Source organism: Erpetoichthys calabaricus, chromosome 3 (genome assembly GCF_900747795.2).
Source record: "Erpetoichthys calabaricus chromosome 3, fErpCal1.3, whole genome shotgun sequence".
Lineage (NCBI taxonomy): Eukaryota > Metazoa > Chordata > Cladistia > Polypteriformes > Polypteridae > Erpetoichthys > Erpetoichthys calabaricus.
Genome location: NC_041396.2, coordinates 307,391,008 through 307,413,614, shown reverse-complemented (window position 1 = coordinate 307,413,614; position 22,607 = coordinate 307,391,008). Strand labels below are relative to the sequence as shown.

The 22,607-nt window shown below is 42.3% G+C and overlaps 1 protein-coding gene across 16 annotated transcripts in view; it reads left to right on the top strand.

Moving 5' to 3' along the window:
* Window positions 1-22,607, top strand: part of LOC114649225 (R3H domain-containing protein 2) — a 124,317-nt gene that overhangs the window by 58,454 nt on the left and 43,256 nt on the right. For 13 of the 16 annotated variants that reach the window (XM_051925391.1, XM_051925392.1, XM_051925393.1 and 10 more), the window contains exons 4-6: window positions 6,439-6,480; window positions 6,834-6,923; window positions 7,131-7,257. In XM_051925391.1, the coding sequence (XP_051781351.1) occupies window positions 6,439-6,480; window positions 6,834-6,923; window positions 7,131-7,257 (259 nt within the window). The remainder of the gene's footprint in view (window positions 1-6,438; window positions 6,481-6,833; window positions 6,924-7,130; window positions 7,258-22,607) is intronic. The other 3 variants (XM_028798722.2, XM_051925390.1, XM_028798726.2) reach the window with 3 other exon arrangements.

Genomic DNA, 22,607 nt, shown 5'->3' with positions numbered 1-22,607 from the left:
GCCATACTTTACACCGTGTTTCTCCTGTAGATGGGTTCTTTCCAGCCAAGTTGACGTTATCGCTCTCCTGTAAATGCTTAGTGGAATTGTTCTCTTTAATTGTAGACTTGAGTTTCTTTTGGGGGCTCACGGGGTCTTTGTGGCGGGGAAGAAAAGAGCACAGCACTACGCCAGCATACAATAAATTTTGTGTTTGTGGACGTGCCCTTATGTGTTTATAAACTAGCGACTGGCAGGGTTACCTGGTGCTGCCCAGGCTGGAATGAAAGCAATTCATTAAGTAAATTGCTCTTTTCTTAAATTCCTACAGAAATTAAAATAATTTTGATGCACCAAAAAAAAAAGAATGGAGTGGTTGTTGATAATCTGTTCCTCTGACCATTTCCCCTCGGGAATTAGCAAAGTCTATCAAATCAAAAATTGTCTACAATTCCTAAATATGCTTCTTGTTGTTACTGATCTTAAAACAGAAAATTTTCATGACAAAAATAAAGTAACTGCCTCGTATTGGGGATTGGTGGTGTGGGGCTTTAGTTGTATCTTTGACCCCAAGCTATAATTTCAGTGACTGAACCCAAGTCCTAAAAAATGCCTACTGGGGGCAAGTCCCTAATAAATGCAATGAAACATGGAATCTGGTCACCACTTGTACAAATCTGTGCAAAATTTGGTGTAGATGGGGTCCGTGCTATGGATTAATGTACCAGATGCGCGCACATGCAGATATTGGGTTAGATACGTTTCAGCATTTATTTCTATGCCTGTTTTTATTTTCCGTTTTCTTCTTTATTTACTTATTCTTATGTGTTATTTTTCAACTATGTTGTAATTGTGTCCATTAGAACAGTTGTGAGAAGAATGGTCCTTTCAGCCCAACAAGCGTGTCCATCCTTTCTTATCTCCAAAATGCTTTGAGATTTGAAGGTGTCTAATGTCGCTCTCCATGGCACTACTTGGTCATTAATTCCATGTGTTTAAGGTTCTATGTATGAAGAAAAATTCTAATCGAATCTGCACTTAAGTTTCAAATTGTGTGCCCAAGTTGTTGTGGCAGAATTAATTTTAACATAACTTCTGGGGTCCACTGTACCAATTCCTTTCATAATGTCAAGCAATTCAAATTTCCGTTTGCTTAAACTGCAACGGTCCAGCCCCTTCAGACTCCTGAATCAGCCCCGTCCTGTAGCGTGCACTGATCTCTTCGGTGGAATTGCACTTTTCTAAAATTCACTTCAGGTCGGTTTTGCCTTGTGACTGCAAAAGAAATCGCATTGTAAGCATAAGCAGTTAATGGGGTCCCACGATGAGGCGAGGTGCCCAGCTATACAGGATTGGAAAATCTGAAGTGTCCTGTTTGTGTGGTTAGGATGCCAGCTGGGCACCTCCTATGGGGAGAAGACTTGGGGGCATACCAGAGGAATTGAACCTGTAAGTTCTGGTCTAGAAAAAGTTGCTCAGCATTTGATATTTTGCTCAGTCCAAACTAGCATGTTGTCAGCACAGCTCTCGCCAGTAAAATCAGGTAGGGTGAAGAGAATGTAAATGAGGTGACCTGAGCACACAGGTGGCATCTCCTAACAAACTGGGTGCCTTGCTGAGTTCCTACACCATTTTTAAATGCCTTGAAGTTCCTTTTTTACTCTGGGGAAACTGTGGTGTAAATTAGAGTGGCACAGCATTGCAGCCTCACAGATCCAGCGTCCTGTGTAAAACTGTCAAGTTCTCCGCATATTTGTGTGCATTTTCCTCTTACATTCCCAAAGATACAAATGTTTAATTAATCAGTAGCTCTGATTTGACCCCTATGTGTGTGTGTGTGTGTGTGTGTGTGTGTGTGTGTGTGTGTGTGTGTGTGTGTGTGAGCCCTGCTATGGTCTGATGCCTTATCCAGGCCTGTGTCCTGCCAGCATGGTCTCTGGATCCCCCTGGTCCTGAAGTGCGTTTAAGAATGAGATGAGATTTTGGGTTTTTTTTTGACATCTTCCATTTGATTTGTTATGAGTCACAAGTATTAGCGCACAGAATAAGAAGATCTTAAAATCTGTTTGACATACTAAAATAATCCTAATGTGGTCAATGTTTGGGGGGCTTAATGCTTGAATTCAAGTCTCTCCAGTCTCCAAGGTTATAACTTTTACATCTGTAGACCTTCGTTTCAGTTTGCATGTCAAATCAATGAAAGGATTCTAATTTTTGGTGTTTTCCAGACACATTATATGACTGTAGGCATCAAAAAAGATCCAAGAAAACGAGCTAAAAAGTATGAAGTAACTTTAAAAATTCGTGGTGGACCCAATGTGTTTTCTTTGAGGCACTGTGTCCATTTTTTCCTTCCCCGTTTAATGGGTCCAGTTGCAGTTTCTGTGATGCATTTGTCTCACTGAATTCTCCGCTTTGCCCAAGATGCCACATTTCAGTGGTAAAGGTGTCACTCATAGATTGTACTAATTTTAAGACGTGGGTGTTTTGTTTTGTGCCTCATGTTTCCTTGTTTTGGTCTGTTTTACAGATGTCCAAACATAAGTAGATGCCACCGTATATACACTTGCGTATAAGTCGGGGCTTGAAACCCAAAAAAATCAATCATAAAATCAGACCCCAACTTATACGCCCGTTCAAAAATACGACACTTCCATCCATCCATTTTCCAACCCGCTGAATCTGAACACAGAGTCACGGGGGTCTGCTGGAGCCAATCCCATCCAACACAGGGCACAAGGCAGGAAACAATCCTGGGCAGCGTACCAACCCACCGCAGGACACACACAAAAACACCAAGCACACACTAGGGCCAATTTAGAATCGCCAATCCACCTAACCTGCATGTCTTTGGATTGTGGGAGGAAACCAGAGCGCCCGGAGGAAACCCACGCAGACACGGGGAGAACATGCAAACTCCACGCAGGGAGGACCCTGGAAGCAAACCCAGGTCTCCTAACTGTGAGGCAGCAGCACTACCACTGTGCCACCGTGGCGCCCAATACAACACTTATTATTATTTATTTTTAATTTTATTTTTTTTTTACATCTTCTTGCCTCCTCCAATCTCGCCCCAGTTTCTCAGACACAGGTGGCGCAGTGGTAGTGCTGTCGCTTTGCAGTAAGGACATTGTGGGTTCACTTCCCGGGTCCTCCCTGTGTGGAGAGCACTTTGAGTAGTGAGAAAAGCACTATATAAATGTAAAGAATTATTATAGAATTCTGTTGCAGCAGCGCAGTTACCAATTACGTTCGCCACTTCAACGACATTTAATTCAAAACCAGCTTCGTATTTTCTTCTGATCAAACGCTCCATCGTAGATAAGGGATGCTCTTATGATAAAGGTGTATGAGGGTGTGAGTTACAAAAAAAAAACACAATTCAGTGCAAATGTCGCTTCGGAATAGTTCAGGTCTTACCTTGTGGTTACGTAGGCACAATACATAGAAATAAAAAAGGCCGTGTGCTCCGTGGTGACTCTCTCAGGTGGCCGTTAGCATATCGTAATCTCTTGGACCAATAGTGGACGTTTTCCACAATCGACTTATACGACCAACATTATAAAATACTGGTAAAATCACATCCCGACATACAGTGCATCCAGAAAGTATTCCCAGCGCTTCATCACTTTTTCCACATTTTGTTATGTTACAGCCTTATTCCAAAATGGATTCAATTCATTTTTTCCTCGGAATTCTACACACAACACCCCATAATGACAATGTGAAAAAAGTTTACTTGAGGTTTTTTGCAAATTTATTAAAAATAAAAAAATTGAGAAAGCACATACATGTACATAAGTATTCACAGCCTTTGCCATGAAGCTCCAAATTGAGCTCAGATGCATCCTGTTTCCCCTGATCATTCTTGAGATGTTTCTGCAGCTTCATTGGAGTCCACCTGTGGTAAATTCAGTTGACTGGACATGATTTGGAAAGGCACACACCTGTCTATATGAGGTCCCACAGTTGACAGTTCATGTCAGAGCACAAACCAAGCATGAAGTCAAAGGAATTGTCTGTAGACCTCCGAGACAGGATTGTCTCGAGGCACAAATCTGGGGAAGGTTACAGAAAAATTTCTGCTGCTTTGAAGGTCCAAATGAGCACAGTGGCCTCCATCATCCATAAGTGGAAGAAGTTCGAAACCACCAGGAGTCTTCCTAGAGCTGGCCGGCCATCTAAACTGAGCGATCGGGGGAGAAGGGCCTTAGTCAGGGAGGTGACCAAGAACCCGATGGTCACTCTGTCAGATCTCCACAGGTCCTCTGTGGAGAGAGGAGAACCTTCCAGAAGGACAACCATCTCTGCAGCAATCCACCAATCAGGTCTGTATGGTAGAGTGGCCAGACGGAAGCCACTCCTTAGTAAAAGGCACATGTCAGCCCACCTGGAGTTTGCCAGAAGGCACCTGAAGGACTCTCAGACCATGAGAAAGAAAATTCTCTGGTCTGATGAGACAAAGATTGAACTCTTTGGTGTGAATGCCAGGTGTCACGTTTGGAGGAAACCAGGCACAGCTCATCACCAGGCCAATACCATCCCTACAGTGAAGCATGGTGGTGGCAGCATCATGCTGTGGGGATGGGAGACTAGTCAGGATAAAGGGAAAGATGACTGCAGCAATGTACAGAGACATCCTGGATGAAAACCTGCTCCAGAGCACTCTTGACCTCAGACTGGGGCGACGGTTCATCTTTCAGCAGGACAACGACCCTAAGCACACAGCCAAGATATCATAGGAGTGGCTTCAGGACAACTCTGTGAATGTCCTTGAGTGGCCCAGCCAGAGCCCAGACTTGAATGCGATTGAACATCTCTGGAGAGATCTTAAAATGGCTATGCACCGACGCTTCCCATCCAACCTGATGGAGCTTGAGAGGTGCTGCAAAGAGGAATGGGCCAAACTGGCCAAGGATAGGTGTGCCAAGCTTGTGGCATCATATTCAACAAGACTTGAGGCTGGAATTGCTGCCAAAGGTGCATCGACAAAGTATTGAGCAAAGGCTGTGAATACTTATGGACATGGGATTTCTCAGTTTTTTTATTTTTAATAAATTTGCAAGAACCTCAAGTAAACTTTTTTCGCGTTGTCATTATGGGGTGTTGTGTGTAGAATTCTGAGGAAAAAAATGAATTGAATCCATTTTGGAATAAGGCTGTAACATAACAAAATGTGGAAAAAGTGATGCGCTGTATCCGCAGCAGAAGTTAAACGCGAGTATATACGGTAATTAAAAATGTCTGCTCCAACTAACTGCAGAGACTGAGAATCCGAGACATTTTGTGCCATTTTGTCTCAATCAGCCCCTATCCATATTGACAGATGAAGGCCAAGTTTGTGTAGACTGGGCTTTGGCCGAATTAAGCTAATGCCACACATATGTGACCTCTAGTCGTAGGATTTGTTAGACGTGCTGATCTTGTGGCCAGACCAGGACATTTTACACGACTGAAAATCATTGGGCATGTCAAATTTAGCACCTTTCAACTACAAACGTTCCAGCACAGTCTTGCTCACCCCTTTTACTGCCGGGTGAAGGGTTAATGGGTACAGTGGGTTCAGCCATAATCTCTACCTTTCCCCCCCAAACTTGTCCAGGCCTCAGACAGAGGAGCTTCTCTTCTGTTTGTGATGGTTCAAACCGACCTCCTTCCTTATTCCTCATCGCTGTGTTATATAAATTGTGCTTCTAGTAGAGCATTCATTAGATGTCCACTTTCATACACACGTAGTACCCATCCCTTCAAATAAAGACAAAATTTAACCTGTTAGACTTTTGTCTGCTCGAGTCGTGGACTGGTTTGAGTGATTGCTGGGTGTGTCAAACTATACAACTGGCCTTCACAGAAAACTGCTGGAAAAGCCATGTAATGTGACATGGCAACTGCTGGAAAAGCCATGTAATGTGACACGGCTATAAGCCACTCATGCACTTCCTCCTAAGTGGGCACAACAGACACCAAGTGGGAAGTGTTGTTTTTTTTTTCTTTCAAGCATCTTTTCTTATTTCTCAATTCAAAAGTGGTTCACGACCAAACACCAAGTCTTGCTGTGATTTCGTAGCTTGTATGCCATTGTGCCCTGCAGTAATATTATTAAATAACCCTTGTTTGGCAGACTGTCTTAGCCAAGACTGCTTTTGTGTTTTGCATACGTTGCGACCACGGGTTTTAGTGAGTTTAGCATCCATGAGGTAGCACACTTGCTTGGAGTCTCTCAGAGAGTAAAAAAAAAAAAACTGGGGTACAATTGAGAGCCCTTGTGGTTTGTAAAGTCTAGTGCCCAAGCTACAATGTCTGCACCCCAACAGGCATATTCTTTCACTCCATCCATCATAAGATTGCTTGAATTTTTATCCTTGGCTATTCCTCCCAGCCTGCCATAATAGCGTGATAGTGGGAGAAAACAAGAACTCCTTCTTGGTGCTCACTGGTCTGTGCTGTTCTCTCTTACAGCGGCGGACTCACAGCCATGGGCATGGCAGAAAGAGAACCAAGGTGAGCCTTTTATTGGTGTTATGCATGTAATTCGGGCTTCAAGCTCTGTTTTTGTCGCTTAATTCCTTTTTCGGGTTGGTAAACAGAATTGCTGGCTTGTACGGCACGAGCAGTCCTCAGTCTCCTCTGTGCACTCGGCTAAAAAGAGAAATAAAAGGCTTCCACTGGAGTGGCATTTTGTTGGACGGGTTGCAGCCTTGTTTTTAGAAGGGCATGTTTTCAGGGCCAGTAGTGTTACTGATACTGTCAAATGAGAAAGGCCCACAAATCTGCTGTTTTTAGCATGAGGAGATGCATGTGAGGAGCCTCGATATTGGCTGTTGTCCTCAGTGCAGCATTGCCTCTTTCCTCAGTCCAACTCGAAGATGAAGCTGGTCAGGAGCCTCGCAGTGTGTGAAGAGTCTTCCAATCCTTTCAGTGTTGATGGATCTCAGGAGCCACAGGTGAGTGGTCACGTTGTAGATCACACCACCACTTGGCGGTCCACATTGTCTTGTTTTTTGTTTAAAGTTTTTTTTTTTTTTTTGTCTCTGACCTCAAACCCCCCCCAATCCCTCCCCCCCCCCGTCCCATTCCCCATCTTTCTCTGCTATCTTGTAACTTCAAGTTTCTTGATGCTCATAAAATGCAGTCTACCGTTTCCTCCACAGGAGCTAATTCAGTTACATATCAGCTGTCCTTCAGACAAAGAAGAGGAAAAGTCTTCAAAGGATGAATCTGAGAAGGAAGAACGAGAGAAGAGCAAAGAGAAGACTCCCAGGAAAATGCTCTCTCGAGGTGAGTACTCTTCGAGGGTTGTTTGTTCTGGTTAGAGAAGTGTTCGTTTTGCACACTTGACCGCCAACTCAATTGCCTTTCGGTACTTTTCTACATGCCCTCTCATGGAGTACAGTGGACACTAAACGTCTAGCTGATCTTGCAGATATGTCTTTTACTGTGACGTCAATGCTGGCTTTCTTCAACAAGGCCTTGAAAGCCCATTGTCTTTTAGATGTTGGTCATGTTGGGATTATAGAAGTGTCCTCTCTGTTTTTTTGACTATTTGCTCTCCAGATGCCTTTTCAGTAAAGGTTCATTTGTGACCATCTGATTTTTCTATCCTAAACTTAATTTTCTCATTCTCGCCTGCTCAAATGCCAAATTCGATGTGACCCTCTGCCAGACCAACACCACATTGTTTGCCCTCTCCATTCTTTGTTGTTATCAGAGGGGAATTTTTCCCAAATGTATCCTGTGGTCTGCACAGACCTTTGCAGAGTCCCCCAGGTTTAACATTCATCCATCCATCCATCATGCACAGGATGTGGTGGCTCTGAGGCTAGAGATCTGCACTGGCAGTCGGAAGGTTGCCGGTCCGAATCCCGTAAATGCCAAAAGGGACTCTGCTCTGTTGGACCCTTAACCTGCAATTGCTGAGCGATTTGAGTAGTGAGAAAAGCGCAATATAAATGCAAAGAATTATTATTACACAATTTGTCTTCATGTCATGGTGGCGTCCTGCCAGGGTGGAACGAGTCCTCCTTTAAAGCTCACATTCGTGGTCACGCAGAGAGGAGACAAAACAGTCAACGCTGTAACACATCACCAGCATAAAGAAAACCCAACAAAATAAAGTGGTACAACACAGAGGGTGAGATTACAAAGTGCACAATGAATGGAATGATCTTTTAAAATCCTGACATTGAATTAACTCTTTGAGTGGTGAATATTTTTTCTGAAAAACACACAACTCGCTGGTTTCACACATAGATCAACATTAAACAAATGTTACAGGGGGCTGTGGCCGCCAGTTTGCCGTCTCTTGTGACTTGAGCCACTCAACGGGTGGCACGACAGCTGACAGGAACGTGTGGCACACTGCCTTCTAGGCGCAGTGCAACGCAATCGGGTTTGTATCTCTTTTCATTGTAAGTGGCGGTCCTCCCAGGCGAACACTGCCATCGGTGTGTCGTCGACACAAATGTGTTCAGCACCCCCCGATCAGCTGATGCCGGTACCAAACTTTCATTTTCGACCTCGATCTCCAGATCACAAGCATCAAAATCAGAGTCCAAAAACAACGCAAAATATTGTCGATGGAGTATTTTGCTTTGTGCATTTGCTTCGATCGCTCACCTGATGTCGATGCCATTTTTGGCGTTGTTTGCTCTTCACTACTCACTCAAGCGCAGGGAATCTCGGGTCAGACCAACAAAACTAACTTTCATTATAGCAAAGATAGATAGATGTGAAAGGCACTATATACTAGATAGATAGATACTTTATTAATCCCAAGGGGAAATTCCCATACTCCAGCAGCAGCATATTGATAAAAACAATATTAAATTAAAGAGTAATAACAATGCAGGTATACAGACAGACAACTTTATATAATGTTAACGTTTACCCCTCCGGGTGGAATTGAAGAGTCGCATAGTGTGATGGAGGAACGATCTCCTCAGTCTGTCAGTGGAGCAGGATGGTGACAGCAGTCTGTCGCTGAAGCTGCTCCTCTGTCCGGAGATGATCCTGTTCAGTGGATGCAGTGGATTCTCCATGATTGACAGGAGCCTGCTCAGTGCCCGGATGTCAAACTCTCCAGCTCCATACCTACAATAGAGCCTGCCTTCCTCACCAGTTTGTCCAGGCGTGAGGCGTCCCTCTTCTTTATGCTGCCTCCCCAGCACACCACCGCGTAGAAGAGGGCGCTCGCCACAACCGTCTGATAGAACATCTGCACCATCTTATTGCAGATGTTGAAGGACGCCAGTCTTCTAATGAAGTATAGTCGGCTCTGTCCTCTATTGCACAGAGCATCAGTATTGGCAGTCCAGTCTAATTTACCATCCAGCTGCACTCCCAGGTATTTATAGGGCTGCACCATCTGCACACAGTCACCTCTGATAATCACGGGGTCCATGAGGGGTGTAGTCCTCCTAAAATCCACCACCAGCTCCTTGGTTGTGCTGGTGTTCAGTTGTAGGTGGTTTGAGTCGAGTTGAGTCAATCAAAGTGAGTCAAACTAAACCGTAAGAGGCAGGTTTTGTCATCGTTTACAAGTTGATTACCACTCTCAACCCCTTCGGCCGACAAAAGTCGACATCCGCCCTGAAAGAGTTAAAGTGACAAGGGAAAATAAACCGAGGAGAAGAGAGAGTTGCTGCTTTTAAAGTCTCGGGTTCAGGGAAGGGACAGGCAGGCCATGTCTGGTAGGACCAAGTCTGAAAGCATCAGCCAGTCAGAGGAATGAGCCACGTGTGATGGTCGAAATGCAGCTTTTTGGTTGACTTATTTTACTGTTACCGCCAGCAATGAATGATCTGTCAGGGTTACAGCTTCAGAGCCATGATAGTGTTAAACACGTGCACAGTGTCATGAAATGCTGTCAACATTAATAAATTAAAAAGACAATTTTGTCTGTGGAATGGCACTCTTGGATTCAGCTACGAAGAGAAGCAGAAGCAGGTTTTGTCATGAGCGCTCGATATAATGAAATTCTTGTAGATAGAATCTACAAGATAGATAGATATAGTGCATCTGTAAAGTATTCACAGCGCATCACTTTTTCCACATTTTGTTACGTTACAGCCTTATTCCAAAATGGATTAAATTAATTTTTTTCCCTCAGAATTCTACACACAACACCCCATAATGACAACATGATAAAAGTTTACTTGAGATTTTTGAAAATTTATTAAAAATAAAAAAATTGAGAAATCCCATGTCCATAAGTATTCACAGCCTTTGCCATGAAGCTCCAAATTGAGCTCAGGTACATCCTGTTTCCCCTGATCATCCTTGAGATGTTTCTGCAGCTTCATTGGAGTCCACCTGTGGTAAATTCAGTTGACTGGACATGATTTGGAAAGGCACACACCTGTCTATAGAAGGTCTCACAGTTGACAGTTCATGTCAGAGCACAAACCAAGCATGAAGTCAAAGGAATTGTCTGTAGACCTCCGAGACAGGATTGTCTAGAGGCACAAATCTGGGGAAGGTTACAGAAAAATTTCTGCTGCTTTGAAGGTCCCAATGAGCACAGTGGCCTCCATCATCCGTAAGTAGAAGAAGTTCGAAACCACCAGGACTCTTCCTAGAGCTGGCCGGCCATCTAAACTGAGCGATCGGGGGAGAAGGGGCCTTAGTCAGGGAGGTGACCAAGAACCCAATGGTCACTCTGTCAGAGCTCCAGAGGTCCTCTGTGGAGAGAGGAGAACCTTCCAGAAGGACAACCATCTCTGCAGCAATCCACCAATCAGGCCTGTATGGTAGAGTGGCCAGACGGAAGCCACTCCTTAGTAAAAGGCACATGGCAGCCCGCCTGGAGTTTGCCAAAAGGCACCTGAAGGACTCTCAGACCATGAGAAAGAAAATTCTCTGGTCTGATGAGACAAAGATTGAACTCTTTGGTGTGAATGCCAGGCGTCACGTTTGGAGGAAGCCAGGCACCGCTCATCACCAGGCCAATACCATCCCTACAGTGAAGCATGGTGGTGGCAGCATCATGCTGTGGGGATGGGAGACTAGTCAGGATAAAGGGAAAGATGACTGCAGTAATGTACAGAGACATCCTGGATGAAAACCTGCTCCAGAGCACTCTTGACCTCAGACTGGGGCGACGGTTCATCTTTCAGCAGGACAACGACCCTAAGCACACAGCCAAGCTATCAAAGGAGTGGCTTCAGGACAACTCTGTGAATGTCCTTGAGTGGCCCAGCCAGAGCCCAGACTTGAATCCGATTGAACATCTCTGGAGAGATCTTAAAATGGCTGTGCACCGACGCTTCCCATCCAACCTGATGGAGCTTGAGAGGTGCTGCAAAGAGGAATGGGCCAAACTGGCCAAGGATAGGTGTGCCAAGCTTGTGGCATCATATTCCAAAAAGACTTGAGGCTGGAATTGCTGCCAAAGGGGGCATCGACAAAGTATTGAGCAAAGGCTGTGAATACTTATGGACATGGGATTTCTCAGTTTTTTTTATTTTTAATAAATTTGCAAGAACCTCAAGTAAACTTTTTTCACGTTGTCATTATGGGGTGTTGTGTTTAGAATTCTGAGGGAAAAAATGAATTGAATCCATTTTGGAATAAGGCTGTAACATAACAAAATGTGGAAAAAGTGATGTGCTGGGAATACTTTCCGGATGCACTGTAGATACTTTATTAATCCCCAATGGGAAATTCACATACTCCAGCAGCAGCATACTGATAACTACTCTTTTAATTTAATATTGTTTTTTTTAATTTAGGTTTAAGTAGGTTGAGAGTGGCAATCAACTTGTAAACAATGGCAAAACCTGCCTCTTACATTAGAGTTACAGCAACATAACATCAGTTGTGACAGAGGTTAGAAGCACACACTGATACAGCGCATTGCTGCGCCCAACACTTGACAAACCAATTCGGTATCCCAGATTAGGACACACAGCGCCTAAATGGAAAGCACACTATACTAAGTAAGTGTTTGTTTAGGTTAATTTGGCACATATGTGTATACGCAGTGTTTCGGTTTTTTAAAGTCACGATATTTCTCAGTTTGTGTTTGGATTCAGCGGGTTGGAAAATGGATGGATGGATATTTGTTGTTATGATTGGCTGTCCAGCAACATTTTGACCTGCAGATAGAAACTCATTAGTATCTGTCACGCCCAGTGTGAATATTAGTCAGTTTTGCTCATTTTATAGGAGTTTTCTTCATATTAATTTGTAATTCATTTCAGTTACCTGTACATTTTTGTAATATAGGTGACACCTTAATGCCAGTTTTGTAGTAATCTTCGAAATAGTTTTTTCCGTTATTGTTTGCATTTGTTTTGTTTAACCCACTGCTTATTGTTCCTGTTTATTCTTAATTTGTCATAAGCAGGCTTTGACTTCATACATTTGGTGGGTGTTTATTTTGTTCATTCAGTCTTGGAGACTGCATTTGGACGTCTGCTCTCTTCAGTGTGCTCTGAATTTGTGTTACTTAAGACATTTGACATCTCTCTCACTATTGTGCTGTCTGCAGTGGGCTTCAGTGGCGATCTCTAATGTCAATATCAATTTATTTATATAGCACAGTGGTTCTCAAACTGTGGGGCAGGCCCCCCCTAGGGGGGGCGCGAAGATGTGAAAAAAGAAAACAAGAATCAAAAATATGAAAAATACATCTATTGAAACAAAAAACAAATTAACTTAAAAACTATATTCTGATACTAGAAAAACAGAGTTAGATAAATGTCGATAAAAGTTAAGTAGGTATAATAAAATATGCATCTATGATATATCATTAATTTAAAAAGATAAATTGGTATTAGTGGGCTCCTTTCAAAAAATGTTAGGGGGACGCGATTAAAACTGTTATGAAAACTCGGGTCGCATATACTTAAAGGTTGAGAAACGCTGATATAGCACATTTAAAACAACATAGGAATGCTGTGGCCAAAGTGCTTTACAATAAAAGAAGAAAAAACATACAATTAACATACATAGAAATAAAATAAATGAAATAAATAAATAAATAGAAGTCAGATTACATAATCACAAAGAGGAAACCATCAGTATTACTGAAGGTCACGGAAAGCAAGTGCATAGAAATGAGTCTTTAATCTTGTTTTGAATTGTAGACGACTCCTTTATGTAACGAGGTAAAGAGTTCCACAGGCGAGGCTGCTAAAGCCCTGTCTGTCCCCCTAGGTTGTACACTTGGTACGAGGGACACACAAGAGACAACTGACCAGAAGATCTAAGCACTCCAGATGGCTGGTGTAAAGCACACAATTCAGATAAATAGGCAGGAGCAGAAGCAAGCCCATGTAAAGATTTAAAAACTAGCAACAAGATTCTTTACTTTTGGTGTAGGACAGGAGTGGTGAACTCCAGGCCTGGAGGGCCGCAGTGGCTGCAGGTTTTCATTCTTACTATCTTCTTAATTACTGACCAGTTTTAATTAACTTGACTCGGGCCCTATAGTTGTTTCTTTTTCTTTAATTAGCAGCCAAACAATAATGAGACACAAAACAAGCCACCACACGACCAGCTCCCCTGTGCCCATCACACAATATCTGAAATTAAAGAGAGGTGATGGTCTCGGTAAGGTTGATCTCTCAGGTCACCAACACATTTTGACGGTGCTCTTAGAAAGAACAGAAAAACAACAGTTTTCAAAATGTCTGCTGTGGCAGTAGGAGAGCAGCAACAAGCCATGGAATTAAAGAACGGGTTTAATTAACAGCAAGAATCAGCTTCCCATTAGGAAAGTGATTGGAGTGAAATTGGTTGGAGATTGAAGCCCCAGTTTAGCTGGTCATTTGTTAGTTTGTTTCACATCTCATTTCTGCTTGGCTGTCATTTAATGAAGAAAGGAATCAACTCAGAGGGCAGAACTCTTCTAACAGGGCTGTTAAAGTGATGGGGAAAAAGTTAATTAGCAGTGAAAACTGGTCACTGATTAGGAAAAGGGTGAGAATGAAAACCTGTAGCCACTGCGGCCCTCCAGGCCTGGAGTTCACCACCCCTAGTGTAGGACTATGTGTTAGACTCGTACCTCGAACTGAGGCTCTGATATGTTCAGATGTGGCATACAAATCCAGAAGGCGTTATGTAGAGTTTTGTGTGACACAAGAACATACACAATAAAGTTTTACAGACTGAATGCGGTTTGGTTCCCAGTACTGACATGTGAACCTATGATAGGAGCTCCATACTGACCACAGAAGAAAGAAGATTCTGTGACCCCTATTGTCTCTCCAACTCCCCAACACACAATATTTAATCACAGGGTTTCTTTGCTAACCACAGTGCTGAACAAGGTGATGGTAAATCTTTAATGGCCTATTAGTTTATATGCTTGTGTGTGAATGATGCCGCCCGGAGTGGATTTGACAAGCTGCTCTTCAAAGATTTGATTTGCTGATAATTTTCATTGCACTTATGAACCAACTTTACTACAAAGTTTCTTGATGGTCTGCTTCAAAAGTTTGCTCTCCATCAGTTGTCATGGCTTAACAATGAGAGACCACATGCACAAGGATCATTTTTCAGTTAAGGCCTTCATGTCTTTAATAGCAGAACTGCAGGGACAACATCAGGTTCGCTGTGTAGGTTTGTTTAATGTTCTCGGCTTTCATTCCCTTTAAAATCTGGATGTTTACTAAAGCAGGGCTTTTACACACAAACTTTGCCAACTTTAGCACCTTTAGTGAATCACCATCCTGGGTGCTTTAAAATGACCAACATGCACTTTACCAGATAACATAGGTAGGTAAGTGACTTGGTCAGGGTCTCACTGGGTGCCAAAAGTGAGGGTTGATTGTGACACCATGGCATTTAAAGTCGGTGCTTTTGTCTTTTTTTGTGGGGTACAGAAGTAGTGCTTGCTATCATTTTACTTGATGACTTGTTGCAGGGTTTTACTTGTTTTTCTTGCGCCACATTTTGTAAGACACTTAATTCTGTAATTGACCTCCTGCTCATTTTAACAGTTCACATCTTGAGACCTTGCCATTTCACTTGAGAAGTTTAAAGTTAATGGTGGACGTAGTGCTATTAAATATTTTCTCTAAGAATAACACATTGTTTTTTGTAATAGTCTAATATGGTAAACTGTAAGTGCATGTGTTTCTTGGTCCCCGTGTATTGTTTTCACAAAAATATTTGATAATTTTCAAGACTGTAATATACAGTAAGTCACATTTCAGCTGCATGCGCCCAGCACACTCAGTCAGGCCACCTGTCCATCTCTTATGAAGGTCATAAACATATCACAAGAGACATGGGAACAACTAAATAGGTTCACGAGGATCATAGATGCTTAATATGTTTACAATCCCCATGATCAGCTTATAGTCCATCTTATAAAGCTCTTGTGTCTGAATTGCTTTCACGTTGTGTCACTCAGAGGCTAATGCAGCAACATCTTCTTCTATAATCCGCTACCGTGACTGTCTGTTTATCTGTCCAGGATTTTAAATCACCTGTAGCTCGCAAACCGTTTCACCTATTGACTTGAAATTTGTTACACATATACTACGTGACGTCTACTATCCGCTTTCGGGGTGATGATTTTATTACTCTTTTTATTTTTATTTTATTTTATTGTAGAATCAACTCTCAGCAGCTCACAGCGGGGCGGCCGTGCAGCGCATGCGTACGGGCGCCGTTCTCATTCCCTACCACCTTCGCTAATCATTCTTGAGGCAGATTGAAGACTTAAGTGCCAGATTAAGTGAAAAATTAAAGAAAACGTACTAAGTAATTGCAACACAAAAACTAACTTACCATAGATGCTCACGTATTAGTCGATCTTGCAGATTAGTCGAGTGTATTTTTAAGCCGAAAATTAAAAAATTTGTTATGACCCGCGTATAACTCAAGGGTAAAACTTGACAGCTATCAGAGATAGAGGGCGACAATCAACTGTTAATGGTGACAAAACTCACTGTCACGTCGCAGGCATTCCCTCTGTGCTTGGAGAAATGCTAGATTCATTGACTCGGCAACTAATCCTTGCGTGTGCATGAGTTGCGAAATGTAAACAAAGGCAAGATGGCGTCGATATGTCACAAGGGAGCGAAGCAAGTGCAGAAATGAAAACACTCGGCAGACGATGTTTTGCACATTATCGCTGAGTCTGACTCTGATTTTTCAGAATCGGATTTTATTTACAGTGATCAGGAATCGAGCAAGAGAGTGAGAAGCCGGCATCAGCTGATCGGACACCAGCCGATGCCGCGCCAGCTGATCGGCTGCCAGCTGAACGCATTCGCGCAGCCGATGCACCTATGGCAAGGTTCGCGTGGGAGGAATACCCAGACATTGATCCGTGGGAGCCGAACTGGCTACCGGACTTCAGAAGACAGCATGGCTTGCTGTTGGACACGACAGATCACCCGCTGCTGGACTACTTCAGGCTGTTCTCTCCTGATGCTGCTTTTCAGCTACTGTCAGACGAGACAAACAGGTAGGCAGAGAAATTTTTTGAATCGCGGGCTGCGCTTGCATCGCATTGATAGCATGCGTTGCCTTGGTTCTTTTGATTCCAAATCTGGTTGCACGTGGCAGCTAATGGTATGTTTGTTATCCAAAACCTGCAAAAGCTAATGCTCAAATTCAAGTATTTCACAGTTTAAAGAATTATTTAATGAAATTAGAAAAAAAACTAGCTAATTAGCAATAGTATTGCTGGCTTATAATTATTTCAAAGACCATGGGAAATGGCAGATGACCGGTGACTTAACACCGTGAAGCGTTGAGTGTACAATGTCATTACCCAAATTCTATGGACAATTGTGTTGCCCCGCGCATAAGTCAACCTTGTTTTTTTGAATGAATTTTAAGGCATAAGTTTTTCGACTTATATGCGAGTATCTACGGTAATCAGTTTTAACGCGAAAAGATGCTGACGAAAGAAGAGAAGCAGCGGGCCGCTAGTGTGGAGTAAAGAAGAGCTGCTCAGGAAACAGCAAGCGCATCAACCTCTGAGCAAACGAATGCTAAACGTACAGAGAGACCATGAAAACTATGAATGCTCAAGTCAAGTGTACGTGCAGTGTGCCGTTATTGTTTTATTTATAATACACACTTTTCCTGAGCAGGGTCACAGGAACCTATCCCAGTAAGAATAGGGCACAAAGCAGGAGAAATCCTCGGACAGGGTGCATTTCCATGGAAGGCCAAACGCACACTTTTTACCATTGCCAGTCCATACTCCAAAGAAATTTAAGAGTGAAGATATCTGACCGCTTGCTTGCCTTCCTAGATGATGAGGAAAAAGAAATGGGCATCCAGAAATGCCTAGAGGTGTAAAGGGTCGACGTAGACGAGGCATTAATCCAGCCCTGGACAAACCTGTCTGGGCAGCTTGTTTACTTCCTTTGACCCAATGTGTGTAGTTTTTAAATTAAAGATTATTGATGATGTTCAGTTGATTCATTTTCCGGTACAATATTTTATAAGTTTGTGTCCTGGATTGTATATTATTGTACACTGTCCTAAAGGAAGCAACCTCTGACACAACATTTTCATCATCTAAGCAATGCACCGATGCATTTGAAAAGGCAAATAACATTTTAGGCTTCATTATAAAAAGTGTTAAAAATACAGTCGTATGAAAAAGTTTGGGAACCCCTCTGAACTCTTTGAATTTTTGTTTCTCGTTGGCTGAACTTCCTTTTAATATCTGACATGCCTTATGGAAACAGTAGGATTTCAGCAGTGACATTAAGTTTATTGGATTAACAGAAAATATGTAATATGCATCAGAACAAAATTAGACAGGTGCATAAATGTGGGCCCCCCAACAGAGATATGACATCAATACATAGTTGAGCCTCCTTTTGTCCTCTAGACGCTGTCCTCCTATAGCCTCTGATGAGTGTCTGATTCTGGATGGAGGTATTGTCGACCATTCTTCATACAAAATCTCTCCAGTTCAATTTGATGGACAGCCTGCTTCAAATCATCCCATAGATGTTCGATGATATTCAAGACAGGGGTCTGTGATGGCCATTCCAGAACATTGTACTTCTCCCTCTGCATGAATGCCTTTGTAGATTTCCAACTGTGTTTTGGGTCATTGTCTTGTTGGAATATCCAACCCCTGTGTAACTTCAACTTTGTGACTGATGTGTGAACATTATCCTGAAGAATTTGCCGATATTGGTTTGAATTCATCCGACCCTCAACTTTAACAAGGGCCCCAGTCCCTGAACTAGCCACACAGCCCCACAGTATGATGGAACCTCCACCAAATTTGACAGTAGGTAGCAGGTGTTTTTCTTGGAATGCGGTGGTGTTCTTCTGCCATGCAAAGCGCTTTTTGTTCTGACCAAATAACTCCATTTGTGTCTCATCAGTCCAAAGCACTTTGTTCCAAAATGAATCTGACTTGTCTAAATGAGCATTGGCATACAACAAGCGACTCTGTGGCATGAGTGCAGAAAGGGCTTCTTTCTCATCACCCTGCCATACAGATGTTTGAATTGTAGAATGATGTACAGATACACCATCTGCAGCCAGATGTTCTTGCAGGTCTTTGGAGGTGATCTGTGGGTTGTCTGTCACCATTCTCACAATCCTGCTCATTATCTATCTATCTATCTATCTATCTATCTATCTATCTATCTATCTATCTATCTATCTATCTATCTATCTATCTATCTATCTATCTATCTATCTATCTATCTATCTATCTATCTATCTATCTATCTATCTATCTATCTATCTATCTATCTATCTATCTATCTATCTATCTATCTATCTATCTATCTATCTATCTATCTATCTATCTATCTATCTATCTATCTATCTATCTATCTATCTATCTATCTATCTATCTATCTATCTATCTATCTATCTATCTATCTATCTATCTATCTATCTATCTATCTATCTATCTATCTATCTATCTATCTATCTATCTATCTATCTATCTATCTATCTATCTATCTATCTATCTATCTATCTATCTATCTATCTATCTATCTATCTATCTATCTATCTATCTATCTATCTATCTATCTATCTATCTATCTATCTATCTATCTATCTATCTATCTATCTATCTATCTATCTATCTATCTATCTATCTATCTATCTATCTATCTATCTATCTATCTATCTATCTGACCACCTTAAATACCTTTATATCTCATGATGGGACACACCGGTCTATGAAGGCTTCACAAGCTCATCCAACCAAGTATTCAGAATTGACCAGTGACAAGCATTCAAATCAGCACAATGACAAGAGGACCCACATTTGTGCACAGCCAGTTTTTCACATTTCAGTTACTTTCATACAACTAAATACTGTGTCACTAAAAATCTTTGTTCGGAAAACACAGCAGTACTCACATGTTCCTAGGGAATGAAAGACATACCACTGTTATCTTTGTTGTTGAGGGTCAATTATTATGCAGGCTGAGAGGGGTTCCCAGACATTTTCATGTGACAGTAAATCAAGAGACATTATGCTCAGACCATATACTGCATTAGAGTGTCCAGGTGTGGAGTACTGTGTGCAGTTTTGGTCAGCACAGTACAGGATAGTCATGGCAGCACTTGAACCTGTGCAGAGGACGACAATCAGCTGCTGTATCCCTGGACTGAAGGACATGACGTGCTGGGACAGACTCAGAGAATTAAACCTGTTTAGTCTGAGCAGAGCAGATGGCGTGGGGACCTCATCTAGGTCTTCAGAATCCTCAAAGGCATTGACGAAGGAGATCCTGTGGAATTATTTTGATTAAATGTCGAATCACGTACTCAAGGACACCAGTGGAAGTTAAAGAGGAGTACAGGGTGAGTCAAAATTATGTTAACATTTGAATGGCGGAAACAATTTATTCACAAAACACACTTCATATGTGCAGGATGATTTACAGAAATGTCCCAAACTGTTCGCCATCACGTTCAACACACAAAACCAACGAGCAACAGTACCATTTTAACTCAGTTTTCTGAAAGGCACACAAGGCAATTGTTTCATGCATACAGTAAGCTACACGAACGTGTTTGGCGCCACGATCAGCCGATGCTGGTACCTCACTTTCGTTTTCGATCTCTAACTCCAGATCACTTGCATCAAAACCGGAGTCTGAGAAGTCCGATTCAAAGCGAGTACGCAAAAATGTCACCCGCGGAGTATTTTACTTTGGTCTCTCTTGCCATTTTAGAGGTGCTTTGCTCTTCGCTACTCCTGCACACACAGGGAACGGAGGTCAAATCACCGAAGCTAACTTTTTCCTTCTAGCAAAAAGTGTCCAACTAAAAACATAACAGCAGGTTTTGTCGCAGTTTACAGCCAATTACCGTCCTCTACCCCTGAATTCCGACAAAAGTCGACATCCGCCCTGAAAGAGTTAAAGCCTGGACACACATTTCGTGGGGAATAGATGATACCATTGTCCGTGTTCTATCATCCTGCTCATTGATTGGTGCTATACACCTGCTCCTTCACCATACCTAATAACCCAAAATCACAGGGTATCAAATTGGGGGAGTGTGGAGGCCAAGGCAATGGTCCACCATGACCTGGAAAGGTGTGGTTGGGATAAAAAGAATCCATTACAGTAATTCCTCCTCCATCGCGGGGGTTGCGTTCCAGAGCCACCCGCGAAATAAGAAAATCCGCGAAGTAGAAACCATATGTTTATATGGTTATTTTTAGATTGTCATGCTTGGGTCACAGATTTGCGCAGAAACACAGGAGGTTGTAGAGAGACAGGAACGTTATTCAAACTCTGCAAACAAACATTTGTCTCTTTTTCAAAAGTTTAAACTGTGCTCCATGACAAGACAGAGATGAGTTCTGTCTCACAATTAAAAGAATGCAAACATATCTTCCTCTTCAAAGGAGTGCGTGTCAGGAGCACAGAATGTCACATAGATAGAGAAAACAATCTCTAGCAAACAAATCAATGGTGCTGTTTGCTTTTAAGTATGCGAAGCACCGCGGCACAAAGCTGTTGAAGGCGGCAGCTCACACCCCCTCCGTCAGGAGCAGAGAGAGAGAGACAGAGTTTGTTTTTCAGTCAAAAATCAATACGTGCCCTTCGAGCTTTTAAGTATGCAAAGCACCGTGCAGCATGTCGTTTCAGGAAGCAGCTGCACAAAAGATAGCAACGTGAAGATAATCTTTCAGCATTTTTAGATGAGCGTCCGTATCGTCTAGGTGTGCGAACAGCCCCCCTGCTCAATCCCCATACGTCAGGATCAGAGAAAGTCTGCGCAAGAGAGAGAGAGAGAAAAGTAAGCAATCTAGCTTCTCAGCCATCTGCCAATAGCGTCCCTTGTATGAAATCAACTGGGCAAACCAACTGAGGAAGCATGTACCAGAAATTAAAAGACCCATTGTCCGCAGAAATCCGCGAACCAGCAAAAAATCCGCGATATATATTTAAATATGCTTACATTTAAAATCCGCGATGGAGTGAAGCCGCCAAAGGCGAAGCGCGATATAGCGAGGGATCACTGTAGTGTCAACATAACTTTGAATTACCCTGTAGGTTTAGGAATGAGGAGTTGTGGGAATCTGGAATACAACTACTGAGACGTGTTCAGTTTGAAATGGCCTTAAAGAAGATAATGGGGACAGCCGAGCTGTCATCTAAACAAACGAGTGACTGGAGCATTGAATGGTCTCCTCTCAGTTCAGTCAGTTGTGTCGTATTATAAATTCTCCTACTGAATGATTTCCTCTGGTGTCGTTTAAGTGTAATTATAAATTTGAAGAGCTGTATGGACCATTCCATATCATGGCTGTGTGTGTGTTTGTTTTAAATGAAGATTCTTTCTGCTGCATTTTGTCCGCATTATCTTGTCAAACTTAAACTTGCTACTGGGGGCTCTGTGTGCGTTTTGGGTACAATGAAGGTTTCATAATGTTAGGTTGAATGTGACATTCCTGAAAATGCTTACAGGTCAAAGAAAATGAGCAGAAAAAACAAGTTAGAAAATCTCTGCATGGTGTCACCTCCCTCCAGTCTTTGTTGACAGTGTTAGCCGGTTTTTAAGTGGGAGCAGTTTTTTGATGTGTGCCTGCCTCATCAAAGAGACTGTTATGCCACTTTGGTTTATGAGATATGTTTGTTAACTGGTAAGGCATTTCCAAAAATAGCAATAACAGAACAATGACATGTTTTTGCATAGTACATGAAATGTTTTTTAATAGCATTTCTCAAAATCATATTTGTCGACAAACCCCAGGTGGCCAAGTGGCAGCTCAAGTCGTTTTCAAAGACTCCAACTCAGGTGATGTCAGAATTGCATTTTCTTGTCCTGTTGCTTGTTGCAATTTGTAGAAGCTTTTGGCTAGTTGTAGTTCACAGTGCTTTAATGAATTCTCCACCCCTTAGCTGTTACTTGCCCTGTGTTTGTAGTTACGACTGAAAAAATGAGTATGTATTTTATGCCAAAGTAAGAATAACATTCTTGATACAGTAAGTGATAACGGGGACCAACCCTGAACAACACCACACAATATCAAAATGTACATCATCAAATTACAGACATTGCACATCCCACCTGTCAGGTCCATTTGTATGTTCCAGATGTGGATTTTCATTCCTGCTTTCATCACCTCCCGTCTGGACTACTGCAATGCATTGTTTTATGGCCTATCAATAGATTAGAGTCTGCTGCTCGTCTACTTACACACACTAAAA